Raw genomic sequence first — 14,571 nt, forward strand, 5'->3', positions numbered from 1 at the left:
TCTTTCATTCAATTTAAGTTTCTAACCTCTTTTATTAACCAATTTGTAAAAAATTTTAGTCCTATTTTTTATTACTTCAATTAATTAGTTAGTAGAATTAAGAAAACCTTTCTGTTTACTATTTTATTTAATAAGACACGAATTTCACCTTATTGTACAGTTATTATTAATCATTTTACATATTTAATATATAATCAAACTAATTCTATTTGTATATTCAATTCTACAATGGTGAACTTGAAGTAGACATAAAGCCAACTTATTGCTACAATGTTATTTTTATTCATAGTTTATGTTGTATTCCTAATTCTATTATATAGAAATAAGTTTGCACAAAAGTTAATCGATAACAAATATATACATACATACATATGTATATATATATATATATATAGAGAGAGAGAGAGAGAGAGAGAGAGAGAGAGAGAGAGAGAGAGAGAGACACTCAAAGGTTTACTCAAAATTTTCTCTCACTTTAGAAATCCTTGGCAAGAGAGTAAAGTCCCCACAACTTATCGTTCTAAAAGCTATGCATGCAACGCTTCAAGTATTTCCCTTTCATTGATGAGCTTCTAGGAAGTTTCCCTCTGATCTATACTTACACAGGAGAAAACAATGTTACCATTTTCCCATCTGTTCTACTTCCTTCTTCTCCATTTATTTTCTGTAACAAAAAGATCAGTACAATTTAGGAAGCTTCCTTGGAATGGAAACCTCTGTTGGCCATCAAAGCTTATTATTTATACATATATCAAGTATGCAAAGAAGTTCAATTCCATTTTTACCAGCAAAAGATCTAGCAAGCTAACCGAACAAGAAATGGCGCATGTCTGTTTGATCCCACATCCTTTAACTTTGCTTTTCCTGTTCTTCCTTGTAATCTCTCCTGAGAAATCCTTCGTACTCGCTATTGTCTCTGTTGATACAAAGGAGCAAAACTCAGTTGATATAATCAAACAAACCTGCACCACATGCGCAGCTAAATCCACAATCATTAGTTACAGTTTCTGTTTAACCTCACTGCAAGTAATTCCAGTGAGCCACGCCACAAATCTTCAAGGACTTGCAGGTATTGCAATGGAGCTAGCTCTGAAAAATGCAACCAACACTATTTCAAGCATCGTAGGGTTATTGAGTAATGCAAGTTTTGACCCTTTTGCACTGGCTTGTTTGGGAGATTGCCTGGAGCTATACTCGGATGGGGTTGTAACACTGGTAGATGCCATAGGAGCTCTCTTGACTGGACAATACAGCACTGCAAATATATGGGTGAGTGCTGTTATGGAAGCGGCCACAACGTGCGAGGAAGGGCTGACAATGGAGGGAAATGTGTCTCCGTTGACAATAGAGAATTACAATTTCTTCCAGTTATGTGATATTGCCCTATGCATCATTAATTGGCTTTCTCTACACGCAAATACTTGAGTACTGCTTGCAGTATAGCATATTTGGACCATGACACGAAAAAAAATACAGATGGGTGCCACTTGACATTAATTACCTGAATCCCTGTCAAGAACTGAAGATGAGAATCAGCCAATTCAGTAATTATAGTGTAATTAACTTTAACTAAAAGGGAAGGATTTGAGACGGTTTGTACAGGAAAGTTTCTCTGTGCCTATCTAAAGGTCTTAGACAACATACAGCAATTCAATTTAACTTCAGATCAGACTTCAGATCATCATATATATATATATATATATATATATATATATATATATACATATACATTGTGTGTTTATGTTGTCTGCAGTTTACAAAAGCAGAGTTATTGATCTACAAAGGGAACTAAAAGCAGTATTTACTCTACAGGAAGCTTCCTTCTGTTTCCTGAATGCCTGGAAAAATCTTTGCACCAGCCACCCATGCCATTCCTGCAACAATATCAAAAAAGCCTTGCAAGAATCTTTCAGTAAAAACCCATTTGTACAACAAGCCATTTGGTTAAATCTTTATTCTGTTCCTAGTTAATACCTACACTTAATTTCAATGTTAATTTTAATATGTAAAACTACAAACGATTTTCACGTTCGAGCCATTGTTTATCTCATTTTGAATTGTATAGGATCTCTAATATCTTCTTCTCGGATAATAGGAAATCCCACAATAAAATAATTTATATCGTGACAAACATAAAAATTATATATAAAAGATAAATATAAAATTTAATTAAAATGATAGGGAAGGATGGAATAAGAATTGAATCAAGGGGAAACAAAATAAAATTGAAGTGTGGGCAATTGGTTAGAAATGGAATGAGGACTAACCCAAGTGGGATCTAATCCCTAACCAATTCCTACAAAGGAGTATATTCATATTAGTCTTGAAATATGGTTTTTATACTTGAATTAACTCCACTCTTTAAGATTTTTGAGGTAGAATTTCTAGTTCAGAGGTAGAAATTGGAAATCCTACCTGAAGGAAGTTCCAGTAGGAGTTGAAGTGATTCAAACAGATAAAGGAGCCTTATACGTGGGATACGTGTATAATTAATTATATGTTCCAAATGGAAGTAATTTTGATATTTTAGATATACATTTTTAATAAAAAATAAAAATATATGACTTTAAAGCTATCAATTATTTTTAAAAATACTTCAAATTTTACCAATTTAATTGTAAAAGTAATTTTAGAATACCTAAACTGTAGTAAAAAATTGCGTTAGGTTAAAATTTTAATTCACGAATACTGATTTTACTAATTTCTTATTTACAGAACAATATTAACATCTCTAATTAAGAGTGTAATATGATATGTTGATTGTAAATATTTTAGTGGACAGATGCTAAACAACTATTGCGAGCACCACGCAATAATAATTTCTCCAAAAGTTACTTTGGATTAATATCAAAACTTTGATTGTCAAATTCAACTGCAAAAAGTAATTTATTTTTAACAAATTGAAGCCAAAATTAACCATTGATTAAATTAAGGTTAGAATTCCAGAAGAATCATGATTCCCAAATCTCATTACAATCACTATAAAAGAAAGGAACAAAATGCAGGTTCTGCTGCTCCAAGCTCTCACTGTTCCTTCCGCACTTTGGACCGGAAAGGCTCCGCAGAGACTTTGTATAACACCTTGTTTATTACCGCGCTAAATTTGTACCTGGAAATCTCTATTTATTCCGACCTAAGATCACATGAGCTTATTTAAATTTATTCCGTATCTTTATATCGTAATTTGTAATTTAAATTAGTGATTTTAATTTTATATTGATTTTATTATTTTATTTTTGGTTGATTTTATATATTATTATTATTATTATTTTTATTTAAAAATAATTTTCAGGAGAGAAAAAAGGGGGAGAGAAATCCTGCGGAAAAACGCCTGGGGGAGAGGCTCACCTGCGTAGGCATCGCACGATGTGCACGTGCGTACGGGCGCGACCAAGCGCAAGATGTGTGCACGTCCCATCTGTGCAGGGCACATAGCCAGTCTGCGCGCACGTCTCATCGTGAGCAGACAAGCCAATATGGGCAGTAGACTTGTGCGTGGTAGGGTAGGCCGACGCCTGCAGGCTAGGCCTGCAGTGTGTGACCGGCCTAGTGAGGTGCACTGCCACCTCGGGCAATGTGCCACCGCCCCCTTGGGCATCGTGTGCCACCTTAGGCGGTGTGTCGCCACTTTAGGTGGGAAGCCGCCACCAGTGGAGGATTCTTCCTCTATTTTTCGTGCTACCTTCGCACTGTGTCAAATCGCTCATCTTCCACTCAACTAGCTCTTTCCTCATCGAATTTTGTCACTTGGTACAAATCCAACAGTCTCTATTTTGTATAAATAGGGACCCCTTTTTTTCATTTCCTCATCACTTCCATTTTATTTTTCCATCCTCCAAAAGTTTAGAGAGAGAGAGAGTGATCTAGAGAGAGAAGGAGAAGAGAAGAAGAAGAAAGGTGTAGGAAAATTTCGAGATTTCAGTAAGAAATTTAGTATTTTCTTAAATATCTTAAGGAACATTTCTAGAAAAATAAAAAATTATGAAGTTTGTGTTTTATACTTGCATGTTTTATGTTTAATAGTTTCAATAAAGTGATTTGTTCTTGATTTCAAGTATGTATGTGATTTATAGGCATTTTATTATTTGCATGTAAATTAAATAATATGAATTTGGTGATATTTGTTTGAAAAATATAAAAAAAATAGAGAAAAGAAGAGGGGAATGAGCCTAAATGGTCTGAAAAATATATGTATCTGTATTGACATGCATAGTGTATCAAGTGTCTCGTTAGATTTTTTATCTCTAAGAAATTTCTGTTTCTCATTCCCCTATTTAGTCTGAAAAGACGTGAGAGCACCACTCCTTATGGATGACAGCATACCCTCTAACGAGAGCAGTAACGTGAATATCTATTACGAATCATATTTTACTAAGTACTGTCATGACTATATAATATATGATAGGACCACTATGATTTGTACGACCATAGTCATAGATCATACCATGATTTGACAAGCTGAAATTGTGCATAAACAAATTGTCGTTATATATATGATCTAATCATTCTACATGGGTAGTCGGAAATCCCTATCTGCCCTCATAGATGGAAGTTGGAACGACTTCACGAAGTATGACACGAAAATCTGAGCATTTCATGATTTGTTTAATTTTTTCTATTGTTGAATATGATTTTCATTTGATTGTTGTGACTATGACATGATGTGTCTTTCAATAAATAAAATTATTTTCATAAAGTAATATATGATATCGGAGTGACTTGACAATAAGTAGTAACGACATCATTATTCACTTTTAAAATCTTAAGATTTTATTTAAATACTGTTTCCTTACTAAACATATGGAACTTACCATTTCCATGCCTTCCCCCAAATAAGAAAGATAGTGAGGAACCGACCGCTGACCTACCCCTTAAAGTTTATGAGGATCCCGTGGATTCATAAACCTTGAGACATGACTTGTCCCGCACTCTGATGAGCCCAATTGCATAGTGAAATAAGTGACCTTTTTGTATTTTGATATTTTATATGTTGTCATTTCTAGCCTCAGTTAAATATGTGTAATTGGAACTCATATATTTTGATAAGAGATTGGTAATAAATTACTCCGCCGCATACAATTTTTATCATGTATTCGTAATCTATTTTTATATCTGACACCCTTATACCTTAATTTGTATTGGGGATGTGGATGTAACACCCCCCTTACCACGACGCTAAATTTATACTTGGAAACTCCTATTTATTCGGGTCTTAAGACCACCTGAACTCATTTAAATTTATTCCATATCTTTTATTTTAATTTATAATTTAAATTCATGAGTTTAATTTTATACTGATTTTATTATTTTATTTTTATATGATTATATATATATTTATTTAAAAATAATTTTTAGGAGAAAACGAAAAAAAGGGGGAGAAATCCCGCGAAAAAATGCCCGCGAGAGAGGTCGCTCGTGCGAACACTGTGTAACTAAGCTTAGGACGTGTGCACTGTGCGCACATTCCATCCACACTCATCACATCGCGTGCGAACAGGGCCAGTTGTCGCACACTCTATTTGCCGTTGACAATGCACATTAGGCTTATATGGATAGGCCATCACGCATCGTGCTGTGTGCTGTAGGCCCTACATGAAAATAGGCTAGCTCCTGCGCACGACATAGTAGGTTGACGTCTGCAAGCTAGGCTTGTAGCGTGCGGCCGGCCTGGTGAGGCACACTCCTGCCTCTAGTAGTGTGCCGCCACCCCCTTGGACGTCGTGCACTGCCTTGGGCATTGTGCCATCGCCTTGGGTGGAGAGCTGTCGCTGGTGGAGGATTCTGCCTTATTTTTTGTGCTGTCATCGCGTTGCGTCAAATCGCTCGTCTTCCACTCAACTCTCTCTCTCTTCACCAGATTTCACCACTTGGCACAAATCCAATAGTCTCTATTTCATATAAATAGGGACCCCTTTCTTCTATTTGATCATCACTTCCATTTTCATTTTTTCATCCTCCAAAAGTTTAGAGAAAGAGGGAGTGATCTAGAGAGAGAAGGAGAAAAGAAGAAAAAGAAAGGTGTAGAAAAACTTTAAGATTTCGGTAATAAATTTAGTATTTTCTTAAACATATTAAGGAGTATTTCTAAAAAAATAAGAAATTATGTTTAATTGTTCAAATAAAGTGATTTATTCTTGATTTTAAGTATGCTATGTGATTTATAGACACTTGATGATTTGCATATAAATTAACTAACATGAATCTTTTGATATTTGTCTAAAAAATATATAACAAGAAAGAGAAAAATAAAGGGAAATGAGCCTGAATAGTTCGAAAAATATATATATCTGTATTGGTATGCATAATGCGTCAAGTGTCTCATTAGACTTTTTATCTTTGAGAGGTTTCTATTTCTCCTTCCCCCCATTTGGTCTGAAAAGACGTGAGAGTACTGCTCTCCATAGATAACGACATACCCTTTGACGAGAGCGGTGATGCGAATATCTATTAGAGATCACATTTGGCTAAGTACTGTCGTGACTATAGAATATATGATAGGACCACTGTGATTGGTACGGTCGTGGTCATAGATCGTACCATGATTCAACAAGCTGAAAATGTGACTGAACAAATTGTCGTTATATATATGATATGGTCATTCCACATGAGTAGTCGTAAATCCATATCTACCATTAGAGATGGAAGTCGGAACGATTTCGCAAAACATAATACAAAAATATGAGTATTTCTTGATTTTTTTTTTTATTTTCTCTATTATTGAATATGATTTTGATTTGATTGTTGTGACTATGACATGATATTTTCTTTAATAAATAAAATTATTTTCATAAAGTAAGGTAGGACCCCAACATGACTTGATAGTAAGTAGTAATGATATTATTATTCACTTTTAAAATCTTACGATATTATTTAAATATTATTTTTTATACTGAGTATATAAAATTTACTCTTTCCATGCTCCCCTCAGATGAGAAAGATAGTGAGGAATCGACCGCTGACCTACCCCTTGAAATCTAATGAGGATCCTGTGAATCCACAAACTTTGAGTGTATGACTTGTCCTGCTTTCTGATGAGTCTAATCGTATAGTGAAAGAAGTGAACCTTTTATATTTTGATATTTTAAATTTTGTCATTTCTGGTCTCAATTATATATATGTCTAATTGGAACTCATATATTTTGATAAGGAATTTATAATAATTTGCTCCGTTGTATATAATTTTTATCATGCACTCATAATATGTTTATGTATTTGGCACTTTTATGTTTTAATTTGCATTGACAATGTCACAGATGGTATCAGAGCAGTTACGCGGATCAAATCCCTTACAACTGAGGTCGTAGGTAGAAAGATCCTTAGAATATCTAGGAAAATAAAGTTATTTTTTCCAAAACTAGACCACTAACTCGTGTCTTCCTTTCTTTTGTAGGAATGACGCGATGGAGACCTTCCGTAGAACATACTGAAAGATCCAAGGCCCAGGACCATCCAATCAGGGCCGAGTTTACCGAAATCTTCTGAGCTATCCTAGGATTGAGTATAACTGTAAAACAGAACCAAGCCAACCCTTGTCAACACCCTACCCTAAAATACCCAACAGCCGAAAAGTCTATCTCTCACAATATAATAGAGTTTAAGAAGCTTAACTTGCTATATTTTGAAGGTGACTCTGACCCCTTTGTAGCTGAAACCTGGATCCTACAGATAGAGAAGCTTTTCTTTATCCTATACTTAACTGATGAACAGAAGGTTCCCTTAGCAGCCTTTATGTTGATTGGTGAAGCAGAACACTAATGGTGACTTAAGAATGAAGTTTTGCCTACCCCTACCACCTGAGAAGTTTTCATTAATGCGTTCTTTGATAATTTTTTTCCAGCCTATGTTCAAGAGAAGGAGGAGAAATTTCAAGACCTCCACCAAGAAAATCTGACGATTGAGCAATATGCAGCCCGATTTGTCTAACTGTCTAGATTTGTTCCTCTAATGGTCACTCCCGAAAGTTGTAAAGATATGAAGTTTCTAAAAGACCTTCTTGCAGATCTCTATGATCGGGTTAGAATACTGAGACCTAGTTCATATGTCGAAGTGTTAAAACATGCTAAGTTAGCCAAGGATCTCATCTCGGCTAAGTACTAGCATATTGCCCGAGTCTGTACCCAACAACAACAACCCTAACAACCCCAACAACCTAGAAGAAGATTGTCCGACCCAGTAAGTAGCCACCCGATAAACGAACCCGAATTGTCATTCTCCCTACTTTACCCCCCACCTGCTAGACATCCTACTCGACCTTCCCAACCATGTCAGTATTGTGGTCCCTCGCATGAAGAATTACCTCGTCGGTGTACCAATCACGTTTGCTATCGGTGAGGAAGCACTCAACATTTTATAAAGGACTGCCCTCAGCGACCGAAGGACGTGGCCAAACCTATAGCTTAGGGTCGCGTGTACCACCTAGATGAATCTGATGCCCTCCCCACTCCTGGCTTTATCTAGGGTATGATTTCTATTCATGATATTTTTGACAAGATTTTAATCGATATAGGTGTTACCTACTTTTTTATCTCTTGTGTATTTACTTATAAATTTGATATTAGGCCTTAACCTTTAAAAGAAATATTAATTGTAAAAACTCCTTTTAGGGGATTATTAGAAGCTTATTGTGTGTATAAAAAGTATAAAATAAAAGTTTCAAAAATAGAAGTATTTGTAGACTTAATACTATTAAATTTCTCAAGATTTGGCGTTATTCTAAGAATGGATTAGTTAGAAAAAGTATAGCGCAATTGTTGATTGTAAAAGTAAAGTTATAACATTGCGAACTCCGAAAAAGAAATAAAATATATTTTTCTCCATAACAATTGAATAAATAGGAATATGGATGTTGATTTTGCTGTGTATTCCATTTTCATTATTTGCAACTTTCCAAAAAAAATTTCCATCGAATTACCTGGTCTGCCTCCCCATGAGATATAGAATTTTTTATCGAACTGCTTCTTGGAACACAACCAATTTTTGAAACCTGTTTATTGCATAAGTCGTGCTAAGCTTGTAGAACTGAAAAATTAACTTTTCGAGCTTTTGAATCAGAACTTTATTTACCCTAGGCACTCCCCTTGGGGTGCTCCGATATTATTTGTAAAAAAAAATGATAGCTCCCTAAGACTATGCATAGACTATCGAGAATTCAACCGAGTAATAATAAAGAGCACGTATCCCCTACTTCGAATCAATGATCTTTTCGACCAATTATAAGGAGGCACAGTCTTCTCCAAGATCAATCTCATATCGGAATACTATCAACAGAGAGTTAAAGAAGAAGATATTTCGAAGATCATTTTTTGGTCTAGATATGACCTGTACGAGTTCAAGGTAATGTTGTTCGAGTTAACTAATATCTCTGCTGCCTTCATGGATCTCATAAACAATGTTTTCTGGCATGCACTAGATTAGTACGTAATCGTATTCATTGATGACATCTTAGTGTACTCTAAGAGCCCAAAAGAACATGCAGTTCACTTGTCTAAAGTGATAGGGACACTTTGTCGGAATCAGCTATTTGTTAAACTTAGCAAATGCTCATTCTAGTTGGATCAAATTTTTTTTCTTGGTCATGTGATTTTAAGTGAAGGAGTTTCTATGGATCCAGCTAAGGTTCAAACGGTGATCAACTTGAATCTGCCCACCAATATAGCTAAGGTACGTAGTTTTCTTGATTTGATAAGTTATTATCGGTGATTCATCGACGAATTTTCTAAGATTGCTGCTCCGTTGACTCGACTCACTCGAAAAGATGTATCTTTTATTTGGAATTACGAATGTGGTGAAAGCTTTATGGAATTAATGCATCGTCTTAACTCTGCTCCGAAGTTGATCCTCCCCGACAACACTAAAAGATTTTAGGTCTGCTGCGATACGTCTCATATTTGGGATGCGTTTTTATACAACATTGTAGAGTGATCACTTAAAGATCGAGACAGTTAAAACTCCTTGAGCGGAACTACCATACTCACGACTTGGAGTTGGCGACTATTATATTTGTCTTGAAGATATGGCGTTATTATCTGTTTGGTCAGACAATTGAAATTTACAGTGACAATAAAAGTTTAAAGTACATTTTTTCGCAAAAGGAATTGAACATGAGATAGAGATGTTGGATGGATCTCTTGAAAGACTACGATTATAAAATTATTTACCATCCCAGTAGAGGAAATATAGTCGCTGATGCATTGAACTGAATGGAGTCCGTAATGTTGGCCCAAACCATAGCCTCCACTTAGAAGGTAGTAGATGATATGCAGATACTCCACCTCAACTATTATGGCAACGATACCTATCTCGTTTAAATCCAAGTTTTGTCTGATCTTTTCATGAAGATTTGGAAAGTTTAGTCCACAGACCAAGAAATCACCAAAAATTTGAGCAAATTGTCTTTTGACGAATTTCCTTATTTCAGACTCTGAGAGAATGGGTTATGTAGATTTCAGGACCGAATTTGGGTCCATGTCACTGTCAGGATGGATATTCTTAAGGTTGCCCACGCCTTCAAACTGTTTATCCACCCTGAGAGTACAAAAATGTATCGAAACCTGAAGTGTCAATACTGGTGGCCAGGAATGAAGAAATACATTTTTAACTACGTCTCTAGATGCCTTAATTGTCAGCGAGTTAAGATAGAACACTAGAAATCTGGCTGTTTATTACAGGGCCTCTCGATTTTGAAATGGAAATAGGAGCGTGTAACCATGAATTTGTCATCGAACTACCCATAACTTGTTCTGGTTGTAATGCTGTTTGAATCATCATTGACAGACTAACTAAGATCGTCAATTTCCTACCCATTAGGACCACTGATTCCACCAACAAATTAGTCTGCCTTTATGTCGATGAAATTGTTTGTATCCATGGTGTTTTCTCAATCAATTGTGTCCGATCGAGACCCTCGATTCACCTCTTATTTTTGGGACAGCTTTCAGGAAGCGTTTGGGTTTGCATTGTACTTTAGTACTGCTTATTATCTCTAAATTGATGGTCAGTCTGAATGTACTATTTAAACGTTAAAAGACATATTGCACGCTTGTATCATAAACTTTAGCGATAACTGGTATGAGTATCTTCTCTTGTGTGATTTTATTTATAATAACAATTATCATTCTAGCATAAGCTAACTCCTACGTGCAGCAAGGTAGGCCTGCAACACGCGGCTGGCCTAGTGAGGCACACTACTATTTTGGGCAGTGTGCTGTTGCCACCTTAGACGCCATGCACTGCCTTGGGCGGTGTGCTGCCACCTTTGGTGGGGAGTCGTTGCCGGTGGAGGATTCTTCCTCCATTTTTTATCGTGTCGTCGCGTCGCGTCAAATTGTTCATCTTTCACTCAACTCTCTCTTTCCTCACCAGATTTGGCCACTTGGTGCAAATCCAACGATCCCTATTTTTTATAAATATGGACCATTTTTTTCCATTTCCTCATCACTTTCATTTCATTCTTCCTTTCTCCAAGAACTTAGAGAGAGTGATCTAGAGTGAGAAGGAAAAAAGAAGAAAAAGAAAGGTATAGAAAAACTTCGAGGTTTTAGTAAGAAATTTAGTATTTCCTGAAATATCTTAAGGAGTATTTCTAGAAAAATAAAAAGTTATGAAGTTTATGTTTTGTGCTTGCATGTTTTATATTTAATAGTTCCAATAAAGTGATTTGTTCTTGATTTCAAGCATGTTATGTGATTTATAAGCACTTAATGATTTGCATGTAAATTAATTAACATGAATCTTGTGATATTTGTCTAAAAAATATAAATAAAAAAAAGAGAATGAGCCTGAATAATTTGAAAAAAATATGTATATGTATTGACATACATAATGTATTAAATGTCTAATTAGGCTTTTTATCTTTAAGAGATTTTTGTTTTTTCCTCCCCCATCTAGTTTAGAAAGACGTGAGAAGACCGCTTCTTATGGATGACGATATACCTTTTGACAAGAGCAATAATACGAATATCTATTAGGGATCACCTTTAAATAAGTACTATCGTGATTATAGAATATCTGATAGGACCATTGTGGTTGGTACGGTTGTGGTTATAGATCGTACTATGGTTTGGGAAGTCAGAAATGTGTCTGAGAAAATTTTTGTTATATATTTGATCTGATAATTTCACATGCGTTGTCGGAAATTTGTATATGCCCTCAGAGATGAAAGTTTGAACGACTTCGCAAAATATGAGCATTTCATGATTTGTTTGATTTTCTCTATTGTTGAATATGATTTTAATTTGTTTGTTGTGACTTTGATATGATGTTTCCTTTAATAAATAAAATTATTTTCAAAAAATAAGATAGAACCTCGACGTGACCTGATGGTAAGTAGTAATGACATTATTATTCACTTTTAAAATCTTAAAATATTATGTAACGGTCTCGAAAATTTAAATGAAATATATGTATTAAAAATGTCAAATGCGGAAGCGTAACAAAAATTTTGATTAGCATCTCTTACACAATAACTAAAACGTACTCAAAACATGAAATTATAAGCTAACTAAGAGAGATACTCGAAATAAAAACTATAAATATAACTATAGAGTCTTTAGGCGTCCCCTTCGCCGTCTTCCTGTGGAACGGGCTCGGGAACAACGTCTCCCTGATATGAAATGGTTAAATAAGGAATGAGCTACACCAGCCCAGTAAAGACATCACACTATCTCACCACCACGGAAGTAAAGGTGGGTATAAAACAAAATGACCAATGGAGCATAATTTATAACAAATTCTTTTATTAATAATAAAATCCTTTACTGTCCACTTACCTCAGCGAGATCCATAAAAACAACATATAAAAATAATAACCTTACAATATCATGAAATCATATACACTTTATAACACAACATATATCACACTTTTACATTGCAATAATCACGAAACAGATTTCCTCTTTTACCAGCCTACTAGTATCCCTGGGGATCCATAGGGGGTCCCCTCTACACGTGAACCATTAACATTCACAACCTGATTCCAGGACCGTCCCCATACCCCGTCCGGTATGGGCACCAAAACCATGAACCTCAATACCCCGTCCGGTATGAGGGTGAAACGGGCTGTCCCCATAACCCGTCTAGTATGGACACCAAAACACATAAGGTCTCCATACCCCGTCCGGTATGAGAGACCACATTCCTGGTAGGGTTCCCTACGGACCCGGTCCGTCCACCATCTCCCAAGATATCTAGTCAGGCTGTTCACATTATCCACTTATCAATTCACATAACATTTTTGTCCTTTTTCGTAGTTTCAATCATCCAAACACACACAACATGTAAACCAGTAATGGACACCAAACAAGACAACACAGTATCGGGTTAAGTGTAACGGCCCCGGTTACGGAGTATTCTGCTCTTTTGGTCCGTGATACCGACCGGCACTTCTTCATAAGACAAGTCCTCTTGGAGTGGAAGTGGTTCATGGGCCAAAACATGAGAAGGGTCCGGGTTGTACTTATGTAGCATGGATACGTGGAACACGTTGTGGACTTTGGAGAGCTCTGGAGGCAGTGCTAGTCTGTAGGCAGCAGTACCAATCCTGTCTAAGATTTCGAAGGGTCCAATATACCGGGGGTTTAATTTTTCCCTTCTGCCGAACCTACTAATTCCCTTGAAGGGAATGACCTTAAGAAACACCCGGTCGCTTTTCTCAAACGCTAGGTCTCTCCTCCGGGTATCTGCATAACTCTTCTGCCTACTCTGAGTTGTCTGAATGTTCTTCTTGATTTTAACTATCTTGGACGTGGTCTCCTCTACCAACTCTGGGCCGAACAATCTTCTATCGCCCACCTCCTCCCAGCAAATCGGTGATCTGCACGGGCGCCCATATAACGCCTCATATGGAGCCATGCCGATACTTGCTTGGTAGCTGTTGTTGTAGGCAAACTCTATCAGGGGAAAATGGTCGTCCCAATGACCCCCGGAGTCAAGGACACAAGCTCGGAGCATATCCTCAAGCGTACGAATTGTCCTCTCTGATTGTCCATCAGTCTGGGGATGAAAAGCAGTACCAAGAGGTAGCTTTGTTCCCATAGCTTGCTGGAAGCTGCTCCAAAATCGATAAGTGAACCTGGGATCCCTGTCGGACACTACTGTCACTGGAACCCCGTGCAATCTGACTATCTCCTGGATATACATCCTTGCCAACTTGTCCAATGAATCGGTCATCCTGATGGTTAGGAAGTGGGAAGACTTGGTAAGTCGGTCAACGATTACCCATATGGCATCGTGTCCTGAAGGTGCCTTGGGTAGCCCCGATACGAAGTCCATGGTGATATGTTCTCACTTCCACTCCGGGATCGGTAAAGGCTGAAGTAACCCACCTGGGCGCTGATGCTCTGCCTTGACCTGCTGACATACCAAACATTTAGATATAAAGTCGGCTATGTCTCTCTTCATCCCATGCCACCAAAACCGGGGTCGTATGCTCTGGTACATTTTGGTGCTTCCTGGATGCATGACAAACTTCGAGCTATGGGACTCCGTCATGATGTCCCTTTTTAACCCACTGTCATCTGGGACACACACCCTGTCTTGGAAACGAAGCAGTCCATCGGCAGATATTCAGAATTT

The 14,571-nt window shown here is 36.7% G+C and overlaps 1 protein-coding gene across 1 annotated transcript; it reads left to right on the plus strand.

The window, feature by feature from the left end:
• The first annotated feature begins 785 nt into the window (after positions 1 to 785).
• Positions 786 to 1,669, plus strand: LOC110817566 (putative invertase inhibitor). Its single transcript, XM_022046164.2, has one exon. It carries the CDS (start codon positions 820 to 822, stop codon positions 1,423 to 1,425), a length of 606 nt encoding a protein of 201 aa, XP_021901856.1. The 5' UTR covers positions 786 to 819; the 3' UTR covers positions 1,426 to 1,669.
• The last annotated feature ends 12,902 nt before the right edge of the window (positions 1,670 to 14,571 follow it).

The sequence above is a fragment of the Carica papaya genome, chromosome 4, assembly GCF_054855325.1.
Source record: "Carica papaya isolate Zhongbai chromosome 4, ASM5485532v1, whole genome shotgun sequence".
Taxonomy (NCBI): Eukaryota; Viridiplantae; Streptophyta; class Magnoliopsida; order Brassicales; family Caricaceae; genus Carica; species Carica papaya.